Raw genomic sequence first — 24,749 nt, forward strand, 5'->3', positions numbered from 1 at the left:
GAAAGAGTGGTGGGAAATATGGAAGAGACCACATCAGGAGAAGCCCGGAAGGCCAAAGTCTGGACTTTACACTGGGAAAGATGGAAAACAATGAAAAGTTCTGAGTGAAGGGGTGATATGGTCCGGGTTACATTTTTTTAAAAGATAATTTTGGCTTCTGTGTGGAAAACAAGTCATAAAATGGCAAGAGTGGGGAGTGGAGATCATTCCAGTGATCCAGGTGAGAGGTGATGCAGGCGATGGTGGAGAGGGTGAGAAGGGACCTGATTCCTGGGATATGTCAAAGGAAGTGCTGCAGGATTTGCTGATGGAGTAGGTGTAAGGCCTGAGAGACAGGAAGATTCCAGGGTGCATAAAAACTATTGGAAAAATTAGAGAAGGAAAGGGAGAAAGCAGATGAGTTAAAAATAATAGTATTTTTTCACCTTTATTGGGTGCTTACTATGCATCAAGCATCACGCTAAGTTCATTATCTACATTACATCACTTAATCCTCCCTACAACCCCAGTTTACAATGGAGGAACTGAAGGTAACAGAGGGTAAGCAACTTGCCTTTCATGGAGCAAGTGGTGGGTCAAGGACCGGGGCCCATGCAGTCTGGCTGCAAAGCATGCACCCTAACCCCTCCACGCGATACAACCTCTATTTCCTCTGAGAAGTAAAAGGTTACCCAGAGTTGGGGGACAGAGAGCCCAAACTGGGGATTCAAACAGAATGTTGACTGATTAATTGAAAAATATGCATAAAAGATTTAAATAAATAATAACACAATTGTTGACGATGCTTTCTTTAGGGGAGTGGTTGTTGTCGCTTGGGCCTCACCCTCCTGCCTGGGCCATGTCTTGATGAAGAAAATGACAGAGCTGCCATCTTTCTGGACCTCTTCAAAAGTGGTGTTCATCACTGAGGTATCCCCATCACTGTGGAATCCCTTCAGCTGCCACAATTGGACTGACTCCCAGCTCCCAGTCCTATGAGATACACATTCCCTCCATCTTGGAGCCTTTCAAGGCTCCTTGTTTAGCATAAACGCTGACCTGGAATCGAGTGGGTCTGCAAGATGGAAATTGAGTCATGGCATATTTATTAAGCTGAGCACTGGGCTTGGCACTCAGAGGGACACCAAATTAATTCATGACACAGCTCTTGCCCTTGAAGGGCTTACAGCATTGGTTTGGCTGGGGGGACCACCCAACATCCATTAGGATGGAGAAACCAAATCTCCACTTTGGGTTCATTATGCTGCACAAACTGACAGGCCAGGAGACGAGAAGGGCCTCGGTGCCTGTGGAAGGCCTGGGTGGCTTGCAGCCCCCCAGCTTGTGGTGCATTAACTCCACGAGCAGCCTGGCTGCAGAGTCAAGGTGGCTGTTTGTTCATAAACATTGTCATTTCACTGGGACTGCTATTTCATCTTTGAACCTTGGCTTCAAAGAACACTGACCTTATTCCTGTAGTCTGCCTTTCTTTGAAGCGTATGGCTTTGCCTTGCAGATTAAAGTGAAGACATTCATCAAGCAACAGATCTGGCCAACCGCTCCCCAAACTCAACCCAAAACAAAGCCTTGAAAGGCTCCAATCACAGCGGCAGGGGAGCAGCCGGAGATCAAGGCTCGGAGCAGGGTGCTTTCTCAGATCCCGTAAGGCAGCTCTGGCTCCATGAAGTGCAGCCCTTTGAACTTTAGGCAACTTTACCCTGAGAGTTGGTCTATCTTTGCAGAAAGGGGTGAGTTACTGCAACGTTCCCAACCAGACTTGTTTATCTTATTTAAAGCAGGCATTGTTGTCAATGAGGCCAGCGTGATGATTCACTGTGTGCTTTTGAATTCTTCAAAAGCCATGTCAGGCTGAACCATCTGAAACTTGGCTGATGATTCAGTCAGTTTTCTTTTTTATCACTTTCTTTTGTTAGTTCCTTTGAAAAGAAACTGTCCGATCTTTCTCCCTGATTCCCCTTAACTTGACTCTGAGAACACAGACTGAACATGTACCCTTCTCTCATTTCTTTCTTTTTTCTCTTAAGATGGCAAGAAGAGTGAAGTGAGACCCTTTAACTGGGAGGTTAAAAATAATGACCAGGTAAGAGAGAGAACCAAGGGAACTATCTCTCCCCTCAGAGGAAGAAAAACTGACGATAGATAGCTATCAAAGTTCTTATGATCATGTCTTTAAATGTAACTTTTCTGCAGATCTTTTTGGTCAGATAAACAGAGTTCTGTCTGTGATGAAGCGGTAAAGCCATCCAGAGGTGGGAAGGAAAAGATTGTCAAGTTGGGGACATGTTAATCAACGGACGCTGATAATATATACACTACAGGGCTTAAGAAATTAGTGATCTTTATTAAGACATAGGCTGATTTTCAGGGTAACTTTTTTCTAGTTATTCATCTTGAAAATATGACCAATGGATAATTCTGGTCATCATAGGACAATTCATTTAACTGGCATTTTAGCTTTAGTCTCAAATAATTGTTTTCCATTAAGAAATGCACTTAGTTAAGAAGATCATTAAGATGACTTTGAGAGAGTTCCAGTGGTTCCGGACCAGTTTTTTCACACAACTGGACAGCTCACGTGGGAATGGAGACAGGTCTATTTCGAGTTTCAGCTTTAGAAGGTTTAAAGATATCTGCTTATTCATATCTATATCCATATCTCTTAGTTTACCACCAACATTTCCCCAAATTCAGGTGGGCCATGTGACTAATTTTGGCCAATGCATGGTAAGCAAGGTGATGTGTCACTTCCAGGCTGATGTTCTTTCTCTCTACCATGGAGACCGTGGAGGCCAGGTGCTGAGATGGCCAAGCCTCAAGCTCGCAGAAGCCTGAGTCACTTCCCACGGAGATGAAATGTGCAGGGAGATGTCCGACTTGTATTAGATCTGGTATTAGATCTGCGAGCAAGAAATAAACCTTGATTCAGTTAAGTCACTGAGATTCTCAAGGTTTATTTGTTACACTGGCATAATTTAGCTTATCCTGACTAATCCAGGACCTTGAAGGAAATCTAGTTTTACCTCACCTGCATCACAAGAATCCTTCCTACAGCTTCTCCAAGACATAGTCCAAATACTTCTTGAACACCTCAGGAATAATACCAAGTAATGTAGCAAGCAATTATACAATGCTTACTATAGATGGAATTGTTTTCAATCACAATGAAGCATTTTATATGTCTTATTTTACCTAATTCTCACAAAAACCTTAGTTCATCAATATCCCTTTCCTTATTTTACAGCTGGAAGAACTGAAGCACAGACAGGTAACTTGCTCAGGGTTGAGCAGATCAGTGAAATCACTTGGCTAAGACCACACAGCAAGTTAAGTAGTATCCCAGGAGTCAAGTCCAGGCAGCTGCTTTTGGTTTATGCCCTTAAAGCATTGCACCATGGATGGACTGGATTCGCATTTCCTTTTTTTTTTTTTAATAGATCTTTATTGGAGTATAATTGCTTCACAATACTGTGTTAGCTTCTGTTGTACAAAAGTGAATCAGCCATATGCATACATATATCCCCATATTCCCTCCCTCTTGAGCCGCCCTCCCACCCCTCTAGGTCGTAGCAAAGCAAAAGAGAAAAACAAATACCACATGCTAATGGATATATATGGAATCTAAAAAAAAAAAAAAAAAAAAAAAAAATGGTACTGATGAACCTAGTGGCAGAGCAGGAATAAAGATGTAGACATAGAGAATGGACTTAAGGACACGGGGAAGGGGAGGGGGAAGTTGAGGCGAAGTGAGAGTAGCATCGACATATATACAGTACCAAATGTAAAATAGTTAGCTAGTGGGAAGCAGCCGCATAGCACAGGGAGATCAGCTCGGTGTTTTGCGACGAATTTCTTTTTCACACGGACTATTCAATAAGACACAGAATCATAAAACCCAAAAGACATGGCTGGAAATGACCTGAGAGGTCAGTCAGTCATTGCATTTTACATAGAGGAACAAAGTCACCCTCCAAGCCATTTTCTTGCTTTAGTGAAAAAGAAAAGTCTATCCTTTTCAACCCAGGGACCGAGGAGCACGGGGGCTCAGTGGAAGGGCTTCAGGGACCATTGGTTTGGAGGTACGTAGAGACACAACATCATCCGCACCAGCCCTGTTTTAATCTCTGTTTTATATATAGTAGGCTTCTGGGTAAAACGTGTATGTGAATAAAGTATTCTGCTCTTTTAATAAATTGAAAAATGATGGATCTCTCCATATTTCTACTGAAATAGTAGGCTTGGAACATTGCACTGGACAGTTTAGGGTTTCACATAAGCTGAGAGGTGGGTCAGGGCACACGGATTGTATAGTCCAGTGAGCAGGTCTGAGGCCAGGGTAATTTGCTGCTTTTACAAACACACTCACTAGACTGCCTGACAGCAAGAACTGCCCTAGCCATCACTGTCCCCCATTGTGATAAATAGCAGAAGCTCTATAAACTGTATATGAAAGATGGAGAGTTCCGAGAGCCTTTGATGAAACCATTTTTCAAAAAAAAGGTTAAGTTCATTTGAGTTGAGCAAAGTAGCACACCTTGGCTGTGGTGAGCCAACATCCAAGAAATGGCTGGTAAGTTATCGTCGTGAGTGTTTTGTCCGTATATTCTTAAATGGGCAGTGGTGACTTTCTTCTCCCCAGCTCCTGGCTGGTAATAAATGAATGAATGAATGAATGAATGAATGATGAGATAGATGGGTGGGTGGATGAAAAAAACGAATATTAAATTGACTAGTTTGTTCCCAGGGAAACACAAGTGACAGTTCCAAGAAAGCACAGGCAAACACACACCAAGTTTGGCTTCATAAACAAAATTATCCACATTTGCTGATCACATTAAGAGCAATTAGAATTAGAAAGCTTTCATTGCTTTAAAAGAGCATCCTCTGCTTTTTTTGTGTGCCAAGAGCAAAATGTACTATTGATGTGCATATGGCTTGATTTACAAATTGGTTAAGATAAAGGTGGATAGGGAGTTCCCTGGAGATCCAGTGGTTAAGACTCTGCACTTCCACTGCAGGGGGAGTGGGTTCAATCCCTGGTCCGGGAACTAAGATCCCACATGGCACGCGATGCGGCCAAAAAAAGAAAAAAAAAAGACAGAAATGTATATTTGAAAAGGGGGGAGGTTGATGGGGCAGAAGGGAGACAGGGAGAGGTCTAGGAAAGGAATTCACGGGAGATGTCCTCTTACCTTGCATGGTCCCATCTAGTCCCATGATGAATTTCATTGCTCTGATGACTTGCTCTGCTATCGGGGGGCTCATGGAGGTGGCATAAGCAGCGCTATGTGAGTGAGCCCGTAAATAATCCACAAGGTCCTTTAATACAGGAGGGAAATCCAAAAAGAAGGCAAATAAATCTCAGTGTTAGTGGCCCCATCTCCACCCATCATAGCACAAGACATTTGATTCTCGAGTGTGGTCTGATTTTCAATGGGCATCACCAAACTCTTTATTTTTTCTATCCCTTCTTCTTAGTCTCTCCCTAAACAACCTAGAAGGTATACAAAAATGGGTTGCTGCAAATTTGGAGTTGAGTTCTGTAAGACAAAACCAGATGTGTAAAGGAAAAGTGGTTTCCTAGACATTTGTTTGGGTACCTAGCCCACACAAGTACTGGTTTAGTATTCAGGAGAGTCCAAAGAAAAATCCGGGATGTGTTTTTTGCCCTTGAGCATATTACATTAGCTTGTGCCCATGGAGGAGTAATGGCAGGAAAAATTACAAGACATGCAGACTAGTTCATGCAGCGGGGCTACCAGATGGCCGAGGAAGGAGAGGGGATATTACCAGCGGGAGTCGATAAGGGAGGCTCCAGTGAGGAAGTAGGATTGTCTTGAAGAAAGAAGACAGACAAAGATAAAAAGAAAACTTTCAGGGGAAGGGAGTAGCAGAAGGGAGAGGAGAGAAATTAAACCAGTGTGGAGGTGAGGACCAGATAAACTCTAGTTGTGCCTTGAGCAGGAGACAACTGTTGGGATTTTTGTGTAACCCTGTTTGGAGCGCTGACCCACTGCAGGATGCTGGCCCGTACAGTGGTAGTAATGATTCTCCACCTGCATGTCTGACCCCTGAGGCCAAACCTGTGGTCCCAGGTAAGCATACTGAAAGCCTGAAGAATCTCCCATCCCCTCATTCTACAGCAATGGTGGGGGACTCAGAGCTGGTACCTGGAGGCACTCAGCCCTGGCCAGGCAGACCATCCATTGGCCCACCTGTCCTGACTCATAGCCCAGGACCCTCGGGGCTGTCCTGCAGAAAAGCTAGTGGGCCCCACTGCATTAGCAGTGGGGTCTGTAAAGCATCAGCCACCTTCTCTTCCAGGATAACGAGACAGCTTAGGATCCCACTTAGGATCTGCTCTGATCATTCCCTGGAAGATGAACTGGGGAGATTTCTGCTTTGAGCAGGCCCATCTCATCCTAACTCCCCTTCACCGGCCACATCCACTCCCACCTCTGCGCCTGGGACTGTGCCTGCCTGTCACTTTTCTCCCTCGGGTTATGGGTGTCGTGTTTGCTCCCAACCATGGGTTGTTACAGAAGCATTTTAAATGTACATAGTTTATCTTCCTATGAACTAGTAACTAAAGTTAATAGGTAAGTAAGTAGAGAGTACCTAAAGTTACTATGAACTTTCCTAAACGTTCATAGTAAAGTGAGTGGCCTGCCTTACAGGTGGTTGGTGACATGATGCCTCTACCTGGCCCACAGGGGGAACAGGTAACTCCATCCTGTCCTTCCTGCTTCCTTCAATATGTCCTTCATCCTAAATCCCCTCTTCCAAGCTCCTGCTTCCCCGACTTCCTTTCTCCTTCATTTCACACTCTTCATTCCTTTTTGTTGGTTTGTTTCTTCTTTTCCATCCCCATCGTTTCTACTCTGGTTCCCGCTCTCTCTCTCTCTCTTTTTTTAACATCTTTATTGGAGTATAATTGCTTTATAATGGTGTGTTAGTTTCTGCTTTATAACAAAGTGAATCAGCTATACATATACACATGTTCCCATATCTCTTCCCTCTTGCGTCTCCCTCCCACCCTCCCTACCCCACCCCTCTAGGTGGTCAGAAAGCACCGAGCTGATCTCCCTGTGCTATTCAGCTGCTTCCCACTAGCTAGCTATTTTACATTTGGTAGCGTATATATGTCCATGCCACTCTCTCACTTCATCCCAGCTTACCCTTCCCCCTCCCTGTGTCCTCAAGTCCATTCTCTAGTAGGTCTGCATCTTTAGTTCCCTCTCTTTAGTTATTTTAATTTAAAATTCTCCATTCAAATCCTTTTTCTTTCCATTTCTAACTATTTCTTTCCTTCCTTTCTCTCTCCTTTCTTCCCTCCCTCCCTCCCTCCCTCCCTCCCTTCCTCCCTCCCTTCCTTCCTTCCTTCCTCCCTTCCTCCCTTCCTTCCTTCCTTCCTTCCTTCCTTCCTTCCTTCCTTCCCTTCCCCTCCTTCTCTCCCTATCCCCTGCCTCTTCCCTCCTTCCATCTTTCCATTCAGCAAGTTCATACAAGGATGTGCTCTGGGCTATGTTCTGAATGCCAGAGCCCAAGAAGAGGAGGAAATTAGAAAGCCTAGTCCCTGGCAGCCATTCTCCACTGACATTAAAATCAAAATTAAGTTTCTGTCTATTATTTTGTTTAGTGAATCTCATAAAAACAGTGTTTTCACTGTATCTGAAGAGGATGTGTGTGACGTTGGCCTGACTGAAGGCACTGGCCACATGGTATCCAGGACGTTCACTTTGACGATGGAGGATGTGGCAGGAGGGTCAGGGAGAGAGAGGCGATCATTTTCCAGAGTAGCCGCAGCCAAGCTGCTCTTCGCAGTCCTTCGTGAGCAGCAGCAGGCGTTTTCTTTCTCTGCTGAGAGCTGGTGCCTTCCAGCAGGTTGCTGGGGAAACCAGTGAAGAGGGAGCGGGTGGGATGCAGGAAATGGGATGATGGGGCTCATGTGGTCAGGAAAGATCTGTTTTGAGGAGATGATCTGACCTTGAAGGATGGGTAGCTTTGGATAGAGGAGGGGAGAGGCATGGACATGTGCTAAAATTAGTAATAAAGATGGCATCCTAATCAGCACAGGACGGATGAGTCAAATGGGGGCAGAGGGAGAAGCTACTGCCTCCAAGAAAAGGTGATGAGGGGTTGTTCCCTCGAGGGGAGTTCTGACCGCAGAGTTACAAGACAGGCTGTGGAGACTAGATCACTTGGGTTCAAATCCTGGCTCTGCCACTTAGTGATATGTGACCATGGCCAAGTTACTAAGCCTATCTGTGCCTTAGTTTCCTCTGAAAAATGAGATAAGGGTAATACTTACCTTAGGGTCCTTGTGAGGATTCAATGAGTTAATACATACACAGTGCTTAAGAAGCATCCGGTACGTAGTGAATACTGATGCTGTTGGCAGTTATTGTTAATGGATTGCCATCTCAGAGATTCTTAACACTGGGAGCATGGCTTGGGAGGAGGGGACCAAAATGTAAAAACTTCTTACAGTGTCTTTATTCCAGCTCCCTTGTAATGCTGTAAGGTCGCATAACTGCATGTTGGTAGATCTGGGCATCAAACCAAAGATTTTCAGCCCAGCACTTCCTCCATCCTTATTGGGTGGTTAACAGTAGGAGTGAAAAGAAAGGAAAAGAGAGGCATTCTAAAGAAAGGAGAACCCAGACCTGATGGCAGATTGCATGACTGCAAAGATAGTAGAGCTGACAGTTCATTGATAGACCCAGAGCTGATATTCACTGGCTGCTTGAAGCTCCATTTTGAGAATTTTACGTGTATTTTACATGTACATTTGCATGTATTAACTCAGCTTCACAATAATGCTATGAGATAGGTATTATTTTTGTCTCCATTTTACTGGTGGGATCACTGAGTCATGGAACAGATCAGAAAATTATCCAACCAAAAAGTGCAAAAAGTGGCTGGATAACAAGGATTTGGACCCAAACAGTCTGTCCCGAGATTACCGCCCCCTGCACCCCGCCTTAGCTCTGCACTGTATTACTTCTTCAGACTAGACGAGCTGGCTTGGCACAGGGTGGGGGATGGCCCAAGGAGCACAGAGAAGACCACCTTCACTGCTACTTACCCCTGTGGTGCTTTCCCTAATCCACAGAGATTGCACCTCTGGAGGACGAGGGGAAGAGGAGAATTCCTAATATACTCAAGTGTTTATAGTTCTAAACCACAGACTGAATTGTATCAGTCTCAAAATGTTTCCTGTCTATTACATTTATTTCTCCAAAGAAACTGGAACCTCCTTGAGAGTAGGGAACTGAGTTATATACTTCATTATACACTCTCTTATAATCCATAGTGGTGGGTACTTAGTGGGGTTCTGGTAAATACTGATGGTCTAATGGAAAGCAGAAGGGTTTAGGGGCTAAGGAAGGATGGTGAGGGTCCCTGAAGTATAGAGGGAGGTATTAAGCTACATTCTTAGGAACAGGTATAGCAATATTCTCGTAGCCTTGGGGCATTGCTGACAAAGATCAAAGAAACAAAACAAAGCTGCCTTTGATCCCTAAAGGGGTCTTTATGTCCCCAACCCCCAATTTTCCTATCAAATTGAGAAATTTCACAAAGCCAAGGTCACATGCATCCTTAGTTTGAATAGATGCCTCACTGGCACAGTATCGCTTGCTTCTAACAGTAAGACTGTCTTCCCCATAATCTTATTTCTTTCAGACTGAGTCCAATTTCTCTCAGAATCTGAGTGTGTGGATGGGAGGCAATTTACCTGTGTGGTTCAGAAAGTGGGACTCTTGGAGTCCCCTCAGCAGAAGCCTTGGTTCCTGGTTGTCCGATTTCCTCCGATCACTTGCCCACTGGATGCCACGAGCCATGAATTAAGAGTTAGCTTTGGTCTTAAGGAGAGACCGTGTTGTGTTTTCCTTCAGGCTGGGTTAGAGGTCTCCTCAGACTGAGGTTTCCAAGGCCATTAGTAAATGCAAAACCCTGAGCCTGGAGTTCAAGGACAAGGGTGGCTTTTCTGAGAAAGTTAGAAGGCTCTTAGGGTAAACATCTTGGCGTTCATTCCATGACCCCCATTTACTTCAAAGGGCTCTTAAATACAGCCAGGGCTGAGCACACAGGGCAGAGCTGGCTTCTGCCTTGTCTGGCGCCCAGGCTTCTGGGCTAACACTCACGCCAAGCTTGGCTGTCCAGAATCTCAGCCCTGCAACCTATCAGTCACCTTTGCTTCATTCATTTGCAAATCTCTGGTCAGCCGGTGGAGGCTGTGAAAGCCAGTGCTCAACCCCAGGCATGCAAGAGGACTCAGGATCCTTGCCTGAGCAAAACCGGGATCCTAGAAGCTGGGGTCTGCAGTGTTGACCCCATCTCCTCAGCAACTGAATTAATGCAAATTAAAACATAAAAATAAGGAAACTAGCCCCATCAGCTCAGGCTTTCTTCCAAGAAGCCATTCATGGCATGGAGCTCTGATAGGTGGAGAGAAGTAAGTACCTGACATTTCACCTGAAGGTCTTGAAAGGAGAGGAATATTCACTGTGGGTTGTTCATGGATCAGCTACAGCAGCTCCGAACTCACAGTGGGCAAAACAGTAAAACCTTGCTGGCTCTTGAGAGACTGTTTTAGCAGTTTCTCTGAGGTTGGGAGAGTAGGTCACGCCAAGACAGTAAGCTCCAAGAGTGGAGATGAATTTGTAAGACATTTTGTTACAGGAAGGCTGAAGTAAGGACAAAAAAAATCTCTACTCTCTGTAGTCGTATCTTAGCACCAAACCAATTTTTCTTTTGTGTGTTTCCAAATATTTTTTCTTACGTGGCACATCTGCCTTCACCTGCTCTATAAAGATTTCTAGAGCCTCCTAGAAACTATTATTAGGAATATAGTCCCTGTGCCACTAGCACTGACCTTGACATTTAAAAAGAGAGTTAAGAGCTAGACAGTTTTATAGTTTTCTAGATTTTTGGACTCAAGTAATTATTTTCAAATCTCAAGATTTACTAGGAAGCCCATGAGCAGAGTGAACTTGAAATTATTAAGATTTCAGAAAAATATAAAGTCCTAGTGTGTGCACTTTGTTTTTTATGGTTAATTTTGTTGCTTTTGTAGTATTTAGTATCTAGAATGCTGGATATTTTGCAGTACTCCCCCAAATTGAGATATATACTTTAAAATATCCAGAAAAAATATGTATGATGAAACTCTGAAAACTGAACTCAAATTATTTAAACAGATACTAGAAAGATTTGTTTTTCAAACAAATCTGTAGCATTTGCCCAATTCTATGTCCTATCAATTAAAAAGCATAGTTTAAAACAAACTGAAAGTGAAAATTCTTCAAAGTCCAGGGAGATAAAAACTATGATTTAAATGGAAACTATACATAATATAAAATTAACTTAATTTAACAAATTAAATGCACAGAGGAGCAGATGCATAAGTTCCATTAACTCATGGGCTCATTAGGCTAGAAGGAAACCACAGTTTATCTGGGTTTATCACAGTCTCACCAAAACGATTCCAGACAGGTGTTTATCTGACTGATTTTTAAATCATCAGGGAACGGCCCATGCAGACACTTTCTCAAGTGACCTCCTATCTCCTGCTCACCCTCCACATCTTGAAAACTACCCTGTGTTTTCTAGGTTTTGCATCTTGCTGTTTCAGGACAGTAGGTCTCTGCATGGGTCAGCCAAACACTCTCTAATTCTTGCTGCCACCTAGTGGTAAATTCAGAGACTGCAGAGTATTTGTGGAGGGAGTAGGGGGAAGGGGATGGGGAGCGAGAGGGGAAGGTGAAGGGGAGGGCGGGGAGGGGAAGAGGGGAAAGGGGGAAACGATGAAGCCCTCTGGGTCTAAGTATGAAAAAAAACGAGTTTTTTTAAAGAGCAAAAAATGATCTACATACTTTTATCTTCCTCTTGATTAATGTAAATTCTAAATAATTTTCACGATTGCTCAGTATCTACCCCAAATCAATAGAAGTTACATGGACAAGAGCAAATACACTTTTAAAATAGTCCACCTGACTTTAGGTTGGAGAGTATGTGAGAGAACCATACTGAGCTGGTCCTAAAGGGGCCGTCAGGAGCCTTTGTTTAAAGCGGGTATCACTTGAAGGAGCTCTAAGGGGGACATGATGACAGCTACCAAATTTGACAACATTTCAAGGATCCACTCGCTTCAGTTTATTCAGGTGCCTTTGGTTCAGGAAACAGAGTTACGCTTGGTTAAAAATTTTGTAGCTCAGAACTTCTGCTAAAGTAATCACAAAGCCGAGTAGCCTGAGTCGGGGGCATGCCTCCTTTGAGACCCTCTGATCCCATTGCTTTGACAGTCGAGAAAGGGAAAGTTTAACCTCTCACCAGATTTAGCTGAGTTTTGTAAGATCCTAGGCATTCCCTATGTTTTTAGCATCACCCAGCGAATTCCCACAGACCAGTGGAAGGACGCTGAACAACAAAGCTTTGAGCTCGGAAGAAAGTGATGCTTCTTGAAGGGTAAAGACCACTTAAAGCTCTGGACGTTTTAAGCATTTGCGCATCTCGTGGTAGGGTCAGTGGCCATAATAAAATCTGTTGTTTTAAATCATGGGCTTTCCACAACCAGACTGTTTTCGCCGTACTCTCTGGTTTTATCTAACTGGTTTACCAGGAGTCTGAACTCCTGCTCCTGCTGGGGACAATGAGTGAGGAATCAGGAATTTTAGAGAAGCCATCGAGCCACCAGCATGCACTGCTTTTGAGCCTTCTTTGCCCTCCTGGCTGGAGCCAGCTACACTGTCACAGTCTCTCTGGGACAGGTGTAGGCCTGGGGGAGACAGCTATCAGGATTTGGATTAGACTGTCCTATAAAGGAGCAGATTAACTGGCTCTCTGAGCCCTGAAACCCAGGTGTTTTTTTTTGCGGTGTGTGGGCCTCTCACTGTTGTGGCCTCTCCCGTTGCGGAGCACAGGCTCCGGACGCGCAGGCTCAGCGTCCATGGCTCACGGGCCCAGCCGCTCAGCAGCATGTGGGATCTCCCTGGACCGGGGCACGAACCCGAGTCCCCTGCATCGGCAGGCGGACTCTCAACCACTGCACCACCAGGGAAGCCCTGAAACCCAGGTTTTAATATTTCATTTTCTTTCTCTCCACCCCTTCCCTCTTCTTTTAAAATCCTTTCAAGCATTTGTTTTATTTTGGCAACCCCCTTGGTGACATTGGCAGTAGAATGACAGGGATAACACTTAATAGTCTGATTCCTTCAGATCAGAATCTTAAGTCACCTAGATAAGGTGTCAGAGGATGACAAGATCTGACCCATGGCTTATCCAAAATTGTGGAAGAGAATTATTTTGCAGAGAAAATCTCTAAAAAAGACATTTCCAATCTTGCTACTATTTTGATTAAAACTCTGAAAACCCACAACTTGTAGCACAGGGTCAGTGTCCTTAACACCTGACCTCTGCTCACTGTTTCTACCACCCACCTTGCGTTTTTCACGCCACAAAACCCAAACGACTTACAGTTCTGCAGCATCACTTCTGTGGCTTGTTAGACATCATTCCCTCTTTCTGAAATATAAACCCCACCGCCCCATCCTTTGTCTACAAGACTGACATTCATTCTAAGACTTCTTAGGTACTGCCCTTTCCTTTGTACTGTCTTTGCCTGTGTGCACAGCCGGTGTTGTCTTTTTATGATCACGTGATTACTCATCACATGCTCCTCTGCGCTATCAGAGGATGAGGTCCTTGACCTTCTGGGCCTGCCATGGCTGTGAACACACGGTGGCAAGGCTGCCCTCATCAGTCAAGTGTGCTGAACTGAACTGAAGCTCTCAGGGAAATCAGAAGACCCCGCAGACTACCTTCCGAGGGCATTCAGGTTTTAAACAGACACAAGGGATCTGTCTCTTACCTTCCTTCCAGCTATGTAACCTCCTGAGGCGCCAAAGCTTTTGGTGAATGTGCCCATAAATACATCAATATCTCTGGGGTCCGTTGCAAAGTACTCCATCACACCCCGGCCAGTTGGGCCCACGGACCCAATACTGTGAGCTTCATCTATGTAGAGGTAAGCCTTGTATTTCTTCTTTAGAGCCACGATCTGGGACAGACGCACGATGGAACCTTCCATGCTAGGGCATAAGAAGAAATGCTCGTCACCCGTGTGTACCCTCCGGGGAAGGTCTGTGTCACTCTCCCTTTCAGCACTTCTCAGACAGCCTGCCCTGACACCAGACAGGGATGACAGGGACATGCCATTCCTTTCTTCTGAAGGCATATTTTATTTGGTGGAGACAACCCTCTCAATCTTGTAAGGCTGCTCTGGCATTATTTCACTTGGGGAAAAAAAATAATTTACATTCAGTGGATTTAAGTGCTTTGAGTTGTTATAGCTAATTCCCAAGTAAACAGCTCACTGCATTGTTGATTAATTTATTAAATTGATTAGTTCAATTTATTTATTAATAAATTTATTAACTTATTAATTTATTAAGTCAATAAATTTATATAAATTTATTTATTTATATTAAATTAAATAAATTTATTAAATTATTAATATTAATTTATTAAATTAATTTATTAAATATTAGTAAAGCCGACTAGCATAACTAGACTGACCATGTTGGATTCTAGGTATTTTGCTAGTTTTAATTAAATTGCTCTATGTTGATGTGTCTTCATCAGCCTGCTACTGTCTACTTGGTCAGTTCTGTCTGACCTAAACTCAGTGCTTGAATTGCCAAAGATTAAAAGAAGGAATTAAAAACACATAAAAGAACTTTAAGACATCATAAATTTATTAAAGCATGGGAGAAAGTCCTTAGGGTCTCCTGTTGAGTCCTCACTGAACTCAAAGGCTTATTCGAGGCTTCTGGTGGTGTCCCTTCTTTTCCTTTAGGGCAATGGTTCTCAATCTTGAGTGCATCAGAGTCCCTTGAATGGTTTGTTACAACACAGATTGCTGGGTCCCACCCCCAGAGTTTCTGATTTAGTAGGTCTGGGATAGGCATCGAATTTGTATTTCTACCAAGCTCCTGGGAGATTCCCCTACTGCTAGTTGGAGACAGCACTCTGAGAACCACTGCTATAGATCAACTTTTGTTTTAGCCCTAAGTGCTTAATTTTTCATGGTACTATTGTAATTTGGTAAATTTACATGGTATTGTAAATTGCAAAAACACTTCTAGTCCTCCAGCAAAGGGAAAGACAGGAAATAAATAATCAAGTGAAATGAACATTGATATTTACATGGCCCCTCTTGGAACCCAATGGATTTAGAAGAACTCTTGTCTTTAATCAGTTCTCAGAACACTTCCTAAGCTGTGTCCACAGCTCACACAGTTTTGACTGCACTGACAGGCGAGCTCTACGAAAACACAGACTCACACCCTCACCCCCATGAAGGAGCTTGTCAAACAGTTCAAGCAACCCATCAATTTAGTTCAAGAACTAGTCAATTGACACAGAGTTGAACTCCCTTCTTCTTAATTAGTTTATGTATTTATTTAGTGTATTAAAAAATAATTTAAGTGTTAGGTCGATTCAGTCAAAACAGTCCAGCTGTTACATAGTTACCCAGACCAACAGGTGTTGGATGCTTATTCTTTTTTTTTAAAGGACTTTATTTTTCAGAGCAGTTTTAGGTTCACAGCAAAATTGAGTAGAGGGTACAGAGATTTCCCATATACCCCCGCCTGACATATGCATACCCTCCCCCATTATCAACATCACCCACGAAAGTGGTACATTTGTTTCAACTGATTAACCTACATTGGTGCATCATCATCTAAAGCCCATAGTTTATATTAGGGTTCACTCTTGGCGTATGTGAAACCAAGCAGGACCCTGTGGGGCTCCTGGGCACAAAAGCCTTCTGTCCCCTGTTTCTTATTTGTAGGAAATAGGTTTCAGCTTTCATGACCTACCCTGCGCTCCAAAGGGCAGGTTCAAACAGTTGCTAATCAGGGAAGAGAGGGGATGCAGAGACAAGGGAAGAGCAATCAAGAAACAATAGTTCGGGGCCTCCCTGGTGGCGCAGTGGTTGGGAGTCCGCCTGCCGATGCAGGGGATGTGGGTTCGTGCCCCGGTCCGGGAGGATCCCGCGTGCCGCGGAGCGGCTGGGCCCGTGGGCCGTGGCCGCTGAGCTTGCGCATCCGGCGGCGGGAGAGGCCACGACAGTGAGGGGCCCACATATCGCAAAAAAAAAAAAAAAAAAAAGAAACAATAGTTCGGCCTTGGGTCAGGGTCCTGGTTCTGCCTCAAGGGTTACACATAACAATATCTTTGAGCTCTTCTCATATTTATCCATTTGCCAACTGAAGGACATTTTGGTTACTTCCAAGTTTTGGCAGAACTAAAACCCCCAACAAATGGAAGATGTTAACTACTTGATGAAGCACTCTTCATTCCAGAGAAGTCAGTTTGATAACCTCCAGAACCACAGAAGCTCATCAAAAGACCACCAAAGGCCAGATTAAAGGAATGCAGGCCCTGCACACACCCTGATCCTTATTAGCAACTCCATCCTTGAACCATTGTTATAAAACTCCTCACCAAGTCCCCCCAGGTTGGGACACACAGTTTTGAGGGCATTAGCCCCTGTGTCCCCCTTTGTCTGGCAAAGCAATACAGTTATTCTTTTCTATTTCACCCAAAGCTCTGTCTCCAAGATTTGATTTGGTGTTGGTGCACAGAGGCTGAGTTTTTCTATAGTAATGCCTTTCCCAGAACATTATGTAAGCTGGAATCATACACTATGTAACATTTTCAGATTGGCTTCTTTCACTCAATAATATGCATTTAAGTTTCCTCCACATCTTTTCATTGGCTCCACAGATCATTTCTTTTTAGTGCTGAATAAAATTCCATTGTTTGGATGGGCCACAGTTTATTTAGACATTTGCCAACTGAAGGACATTTTGGTGGCTTCCAAGTTTGGGCAATTATAAATAAAGATGCTACAAACATCTGTGTGCAGGGCTTTGAGTGGACACAAGTTTTTAACTCCTTTGGGTAAATACCAAGGAGCATGATTGCTGGATTGTATGGTAAGAGCATGCTTGTAGGAAACCACCAATCCGTCATCCAAAGTGGCTGGACCATTCTGCATTCCCACCAGCAGTGAATGAGAGCTCTGGGTTACTGCACATTCTCTGCCAGCGTTTACTGTTGTCAGTGTCCCAGATTGTGAACTTCTAACAAGTGTGTATCTCATTGTTTTAATTTGTATTTTCTCCGATGGCATATGATGCGGAGCATCTTCGGAGCATCTTTTCACATGCTTATTTCCATCTGTAAATCTTTGGAGAGGTATCTGTTAAGGTCTTTGGCCCATTTTTTAACCCAGTTGTTTGTTTTCTTATTGTTGAGTTCTAAGAGTTTTTTGTATCTTTTAGATAATGATGCTCTATCAAATGTATCTTTTGCAAATAGTTTCTCCCAGTCTGTGGCCTGTCTTTCTAATGCTCTTGGCATTGTCTTGCAGAGCAAAACTTCTTAATTTTAATGAAGTCCGGCTTATTACATTTGTGCTTTTCACAAGGGCATTCTGAAAGGCTGTTTTCAGATTTTAATGACATGAAGACCAAATAGAGTCATCTTCTCTTATAGAAGTTTGCAAGTGAATTCCAGTATTTTCTTAGAGTAATTGCTTGTTAAAGTTGTTTCCATTGAAGGGGAGGAGGTCCAGCAGGCTGACTGCCTAAGCTGAGATGGTAGCCACACCACTTACTAACTGAGGACTTGGGCAACTTATTTGCTGTTCTCTGCCTCGGTTTCCTCGGATATAAAATAAGCATGATGATGGCACACTGCTCATAAGGCCTTTATTAGAATGACTAGAAATAATACTTGTAAAGTGTCTGATGTATAACGAGCACCCATTGGGTTGTTCTTGTTCTCAGGTGGAGCTTAGGAGGAAATGGTAGCAACGAGGCCTAATTTGAGAAATTGGGAGCCCTTGACAATGCTCTGTGTTGAATTTTCCAGGAAAAAAGCATATGGGCGTCATACATAATAAATGGCTGTATGCCCTCAAAATTCTAGAATCTTCTCATCTTTTAAAACGTTCTAAATTGGTAACACAAACATGCTAAAAGCCTGACATGTCACAAATAGCCATCCTTTGTTCTGGAACTGAGTTTGGCAGGAACCGGAGTTAATGTTGAACAGTTTGCAGACACTCTGGGCAGCTAATTAGCCATCTTTGCTTGGGCCGATCTAGCTGATGTTAGGAGCCTGCTCACCTGGTTTATATTTCTTCCTCGAAGATTAATGACTCCACAATACTGCTGATTTGAGGAGTTAATGTAGGGCACACATGAGTCCTAGAGGGAATTCAGTTTTCATAAAGAGCTATATTTACCCACACTAAGTTTTCATTCTCTCAATGTGACCAAATTTGAATTGAACCTTTCCCTGTAGTGAGATATTGAGTTTGGTGTTTACATGAAAAGGCTATCTATGTTATTGCTGCAAATTGCTGTCAAAGAACACCGGGCCAGAAACGATTTAAAAACAAACCCAAACAAACTTAAGAACAGTGTTTTATTCTTTCTTCCTAAGTGGAAGGTTGTGTTTTCTTTTGACTTGAATAGAAAAAACAAAAACAAAAACTAAAATACAACTGTAGGTAAAGAGAATTCCACCAGTTAATTTGAAGTTTTGTGCAGGGACTTGAATGATTCTTAAACCAGCAAGTCAGTGAATAATTTCTTTATATCTTTTCTATTACATAATGTATTACCTAAGTGACAAGACTCCTTTGTGAAATCTCCCTCTCACCACCTTCTCCTCCATCTATAAACCATGTTACCCACTGGCAGGATTGGGATTTAAACCACTGGTTTGCCAACTTACATGGTGGAAAAATCTCCTTGGTGGGCCCTGAGTACAATCCAAGGGGAGAAAGGAAGGTGGAAAGAAAGGGGAAAGAAGGAACTAAGCTTAATTAAAAATAAAGTAACTACTGTTTTCTTTTTCTTTGTCTTTGTTTGAACCACAGAGGTATAGGTGAGAGTTTACCACTGAAGATCTCAGTCCTTAAACTTACATTATTTTGGGCAGGAGAATGGCTTACATCCTTAGAGAAAACGGCATTCTGAGATTTCAACATTTGTTTATATGTGTATTTTTGGAAAAGGTTGGATAGAATTTCGTGATTAATTTTATTTTGAAAGTTTGGGCTCCAGCTATGCTAGTTTATACCCCCAGTTATTTGGGACCTCTCTGCCCATCTCTAGTGTATTTTTGAATAATAATGAGATTTTTTTGACCACCATGAATCAACCACTAGGCTTCTCAGAGACACAAAACTAGAAGACTGTGACTTTAAAACAATACTTAAAAGAAAATGCAGGTGAGAACACTAAAATAATACTATTGTACTTCTAAATCCCAAATTATGGAATCACGGAACTCTACACTTCAAGTTTCAATCTCTCGATTTTACCGATGAAGAAACCGAGCCCTAGACAGGTTGATGGTGAAAGTCAAATGGATGACCTTGCATTTTCCACATTTACTTCACTGAATGTGGACATGTGGGCTGATTCTTCTGTTTACATTGGGTCTCTGTCCCAGCAGGGCCACCTGGTTTGAATCCCAGCTCTGATTTATCTCAGTTATCTGCCCAGGGGCAAGTTATCTAGGTCTTGGAACCTGAGTTTCTTCATCCTCACAATAAACTTAGGAGTACTGGAGGCCTTACTCAAAATAGCACATGTGAAATGTTTAGCAATAACACATGATAAATGTGAACCCTGTCCTCTGACACCCATCCTTCAGGGGTCAAACGGCTTCGGCATGCAGATGGCCTATTGTTTTCAACTGAAAATAAATTTAATGGTGAAGACAGCTACCCTTGGTTGTGGGTTTACTATGTGCTGGGCTTCTTGAAGCACTAGCTTATGTCATCTCATTTAATTCTTAGAAAAGAACCCTATGAAGGGCACATAGTTATAGGCAGCAACACAGGATCTACACCCCTGTCCCAGGCCTCCCTCCAAATCCTGACTCCCCTATAGTCTATATATAAATATTAATACATACATGATCTATGGATGATGATATTATTATTGCTACTATTATTATTATTATCATAACTGCTTTTGTGGAGTTTACTGACTTCTTGGATTTGGTATCTAGCCTTTTCTACCTTGATACCTACCTGAAACTGTCTGATTTGGCTGACTGCTCTTTTTTGGAGTTCTGAAGAAATTAATTTATGTGAGCTGTCTGTGGTAGGGAGACTTTGCCCATGGGGGCAAACCACAGCCAGAGATAAGAAAGATCTGGGAGTGAAACTCTAAGGAGGTTTTGTGTGGATTCTAACAAGGTATACATCCATAATACATCTCTGGAAAGTAAAAGCACATTTGTGAACTACTGGTTTCACATTCGTAACCCTGGCCCTTTGGAAAATCTTGTGGGAAAAAATTTCATTTTCTGGTGAGAGCAGCAAATGAGAAAATCCATATGTTCCAGAACTCTACTCTAAACTAGTCTTATTTTACGGACGAGGAAACTGAAGTCCCAGGAGGTACTGAGGCCTGTTTAAGAAGGGTCCTGTTTCCTATCTATGAATGAGTGCCTTTAGGTCACAGTCTCACTTAAAGACAAGATTCCTGCACAGGTGAGAAAAAAGGAACATCTATGAGAAGGCAAGTCCATGGACAGTGGAGACTTCTCCCTGTATACATGTCGGGTTGATGGAGCTGCTGTGGTAGATTGCCTCCAAAGATGGTTGCCTGTAAGTCTTCCGCTCCCTGTATACACAAGCCAATCGTCCCATCAAGAGGTGGGGTCTGTTTCTCCTCCCCTTGAATCCGGGCTAGACTGGTGTCATGCTTTGACCAATAGAATATGGCATAGTGATGTTGTACCAGTTCTGGTCCCAGCCCTTAAAAGGCTGGCAACTTCTGCTTTCATTCTCTTGGAGGCCAGCCACCATGTTGTAAGGAAGCTCGAGCTAGACTGCTGAATGAGAAAAACCTACATATAGAGAAAGCACCCCAGAGAAGAGGAGAGAATAAGGCACCTCAGTCAACAGCCAGTACCAGGAGCCCACATGTGTGAGTGAGGTCATTTTGGCTGCTAGCCCCAGCCAAACACCCCATTGAAAGCAGCCACCTGAATGACCCCAACCAATGTCACATGTTGGTCCGGACAACCAACCCACGGTAGTGTGGGAAATACTAACTCATTGCTGTGTAAGCCACTGTGCTTTGAGGTGGCTCGTTTCACAGCAGTAGGTCACTGGGCAGTCGCCATTGCTAGTGAACCCTAAGCTGTGGTCTGTTGCCACCCTGTTTTGGAGCCGAAGTCCACACCTGGCTCCCCTATCCTCCTGATACCATGGTAGGACCCAGGCCCAACATAGCCATTAGCAGAGGGGTTTCTTTGTGTAACTGATGGGAATATTTGACAGTGAAACGCTGGTGGTCCCCTTAATTTCAGCCATGATCAAAGTACTTAGAACACAACTTCTCTTTAGTGAAGCCAAGTTCTGTTTATTTGCAGTTGGGTTCTGTTTACTCTGGTTAAAGGAGATGCCCGTCTGCTCTCCCTCTGCTGATCTGTACTCCCACCAGTCCAGGCTTGATTGACAGGTGTTTAAATAAGGTCTCCACTCCCAGGCTGGCATCTGGCACAAATCACACAGGGAGAAAGACCTGTGCTCGAGGCTATGACGGCCCAGAGTCAAGATGAGATTATTTCCTAAAAGTAGCAAGTTCAGGGCCAGTGAGTGGTTACATTATTCTACAGCAGGGTTTCCCAAACTCGGCACTGTTGACATTTTGAGCCAGATAATTCTCCATTGCAGGGGACTATCCTGTGCATTGTAGGAGGTTTAGCAGCATCCCTGGCCTCTGCCCACCAGATGCCAGGATGCCAGCAGTACTTTACTGCAGTTGTGACAACTGAAAATTGCCAGATGTGCTTGTGTGGTGCCCCCAGGGACAGATTCCATTAGCTGCAGAAAAAAAGGCTGCTCTTTATCTCAAGCCTCCTTTGCAGCCAGGCTTCCCCTTGTTGGGAAGTTAAGCCCTCATTCCCTTCCTTTTAATCTTGTTCACTTTCCCATAATTAACCCATAGGAAACATTTCCCTTGCTTCTTCTAACATTAAGATTGAGAATTGATTTAGGAGTGAGTAACTCTGAAGTAATGTTTCCTTGACTCATGGACTAGGGCATCCAACAGAAGACAAACTTGGGAGCAGTTTCTACCTTAGTAACGATCGTCAATTCAGACATAGAATGAAGCAAATTCAATCACAACCAGCAATATAAAAGTGCAGCTCTGACTGGCTTAGTGGATGTTTTGTCTGCTCAGCCTAAAAGCTGTGGGAAGACTGAGCGTGCCTTCAGATGCTAAGACCATCTCCCCCTCTTCCCAGCTCTGCATCAAGAATTGTACTCCAGGTTGGTCTTACCTTGGAGAAAATGTGCAGGCTTTTTGTAATCTGATGCTAACAACTGGCCACGTTCAGCAAGCCTAGAGTTTGGGTGCACTATTGAGTAGGGGCAGCTGGGTGCCCACCAGCAGTATCCACTTTCCTGCCATTGTCATAAAGGCAAAGACTGTTCTGAGGTTGAATAACCCATCCCCTAAAAGCCTTTGAAACTGTGGGGCAGCCAAAGGTAGTGGAACCAATGCAAGTTAGCAACGCTCTGTCAGGACGTTTCTGAAGACACCTTCTTAAGTACGCCAGCCTCCAGGGTGCTCCGCCATATGTATGGTCATTGAAAAGACAGGTGACCCAAGACCTGATGGTTCACATTGATAGCTCTGACTCAGGTCCCTTCATAACACCTATATCTAACTCATTTTTCCATTTAACTGGGAGAGGTCAGCCTTGCCCCATCTGTCAGCTCGCTGTGGGCCTCAGTGTGTGAATAGGTCTCCGGTTATTTACATACCTGTAGATGCCCTCCACTAGGATGAGAATCTTTTTCCAGGCTCTCCGGGTTCGAGGCTGGCCATAGATTACAGCATCTCTCAGGAGCTTCTCTAGGCTTTGCATATCTTTAAATAATACACACACAAAAATTGAGTCATGAGAGGGCTTTTCTTTTCCTCCTTCATTTTCTTTTTGGAGGAGGCAGCAGATATTTTAGGCTCAGGCTTGGACCTAAACTTTCAGAGAGCAAAGTCGAAGTCAGAGAACACCTTGGGGGAGAGACAAGTCTAGTTTTTAGTAAAAGTTAACTCTGACAAGCTGAGTAGTCAGGCTTGTAAAGCCAGCAGAATAAACCTCTAGAGGAAGCACGTAGTTTCACAGGCTCTTCAAAGGCTGTCCTCACCTGCCTTAGCAGAGATTGCAGCTTTACATTAAATGCATTTCTTAAACTTAAGCTTTGTTACCAGGTGAAGATTAGCCCTGAGGGATATCATTAACTAACACTCACTCAATCGATGGTTTAGCCACCAGCATGGTAGAGTTTAGCTGGTTTTGCACAGAACGGCAGCATTTTGAGCTGGCAGGGGTCTCACTGCCTAACTTTTGGGAGGTGGGTAAATGGATGTGGTGTGGAGGCCATGTTCTGGTACAAAGCAGTCCCAGTTTCTTTCAAAACTTTAAGAAAGTTTTGAAAGAATCATCATGTGGGGAATCATCATTTGGGGAATCCTCATTTGGGGAACCAGTAAAAATGTAGATTCCTTGTCTCACTCCTAGAGATTCTGGACCAGTTCGTGTGGGATGGGGTCCACAAGGGTTCATGTTTGGGGTCTTGGCACTCCTGGGTCCATCACTCAAAGCCAGACCTATATTTTGAGCTACATAACTGTTTTCCAACCACATTTTAGAAAAAAACACGGGTACCTCAAAATCAGCATTTCCAAGATAGAACTTGTGGCAGATGGCATCATTGGCCCCAATTCCTACACTCCCCCAATTTGAGTCCTTTGATATGTGACCTCAGAGCCCTCCCACTAAAGGAATGGAAGATGTTTCCCTGCCTCTGGCTTGGGTTCAGCCAAGTGACATGCTTTGGCTAATAGAATCCAGGGAAGAGAGAGCAGGTTAGTTCCATGCCTCGGCCTTAAGAGGCCTTACACGTTTCTGCTTTTCCTCTTGTGCTTCTACCAGTAACATGAAAAGAGCACTCCCAGGCTAGTCCACAGGTCCTGGGAGGGTCCCAGGAGAGGCTGAGAGACAAATAGGGCACAGTTAGCCCAGCCCACTTGCAGTCATGAGTAAGAAATAAGTGATATTTGTTGGATGCTACTGGGGTTTCGAGGTTGTTTGTTACGGGACTAGCTAAAGAATGCAGTCTCCAAAGGCCGTTCCTGCTCTAGTCCCTGGCTTTCTTCCTCATATGGTTTCTCAATATTCCTCAGCACACAGCCTCCCATCTCTCTTACATGCTTCCCTGCTCTTGTCTGTCTGGAGAACCTCCACCCACCACGCAAGCCTCCACTCAAACTCTTTTGGCCAATAGAACAGATTTTCTTTCTTCTTTCTGTCCTTGATGACTCATCTATTCTGGATTTAAGCACTCATCACACTGCTCATTATTTGAGTTCATGTCTCTCCTCCAGGGAAGGCAGGGACCTTATCTTATTCATCCTTTTAGCCCTAGTCCTAATGCACAGTGCTAGAGCTAAAGCGAGATACGATAGTTGAATCACTTGTCTTTTCGTGGAAAAGATTGTAGACCAGGAAACAGGAAAGGGAATGACACTTTGGGACCTAAATAGGAATTATGAGAAAGGATAATTGCCTCATGCCTGCAGTAATATTTCTTTAATTAACTGTGTTTTTTTTTTTTTTTTTTTTTGGCGGTA

General features: G+C 43.6%; 1 protein-coding gene across 1 annotated transcript in view; it reads right to left on the reverse strand.

Moving 5' to 3' along the window:
* The window catches only part of SPTLC3 (serine palmitoyltransferase long chain base subunit 3), a 128,120-nt gene that overhangs the window by 29,306 nt on the left and 74,065 nt on the right, over positions 1-24,749 (reverse strand). The window contains exons 7-9 of the mRNA XM_007450199.1: positions 22,880-22,985; positions 13,871-14,090; positions 5,190-5,316 (exon numbers count right to left, since the gene is read on the reverse strand). Of these exons, the coding sequence (XP_007450261.1) occupies positions 5,190-5,316; positions 13,871-14,090; positions 22,880-22,985 (453 nt within the window). The remainder of the gene's footprint in view (positions 1-5,189; positions 5,317-13,870; positions 14,091-22,879; positions 22,986-24,749) is intronic.

The sequence above is a fragment of the Lipotes vexillifer genome, unplaced genomic scaffold (assembly GCF_000442215.2).
Source record: "Lipotes vexillifer unplaced genomic scaffold, Lipotes_vexillifer_v1.1 scaffold137, whole genome shotgun sequence".
Taxonomy (NCBI): Eukaryota; Metazoa; Chordata; class Mammalia; order Artiodactyla; family Lipotidae; genus Lipotes; species Lipotes vexillifer.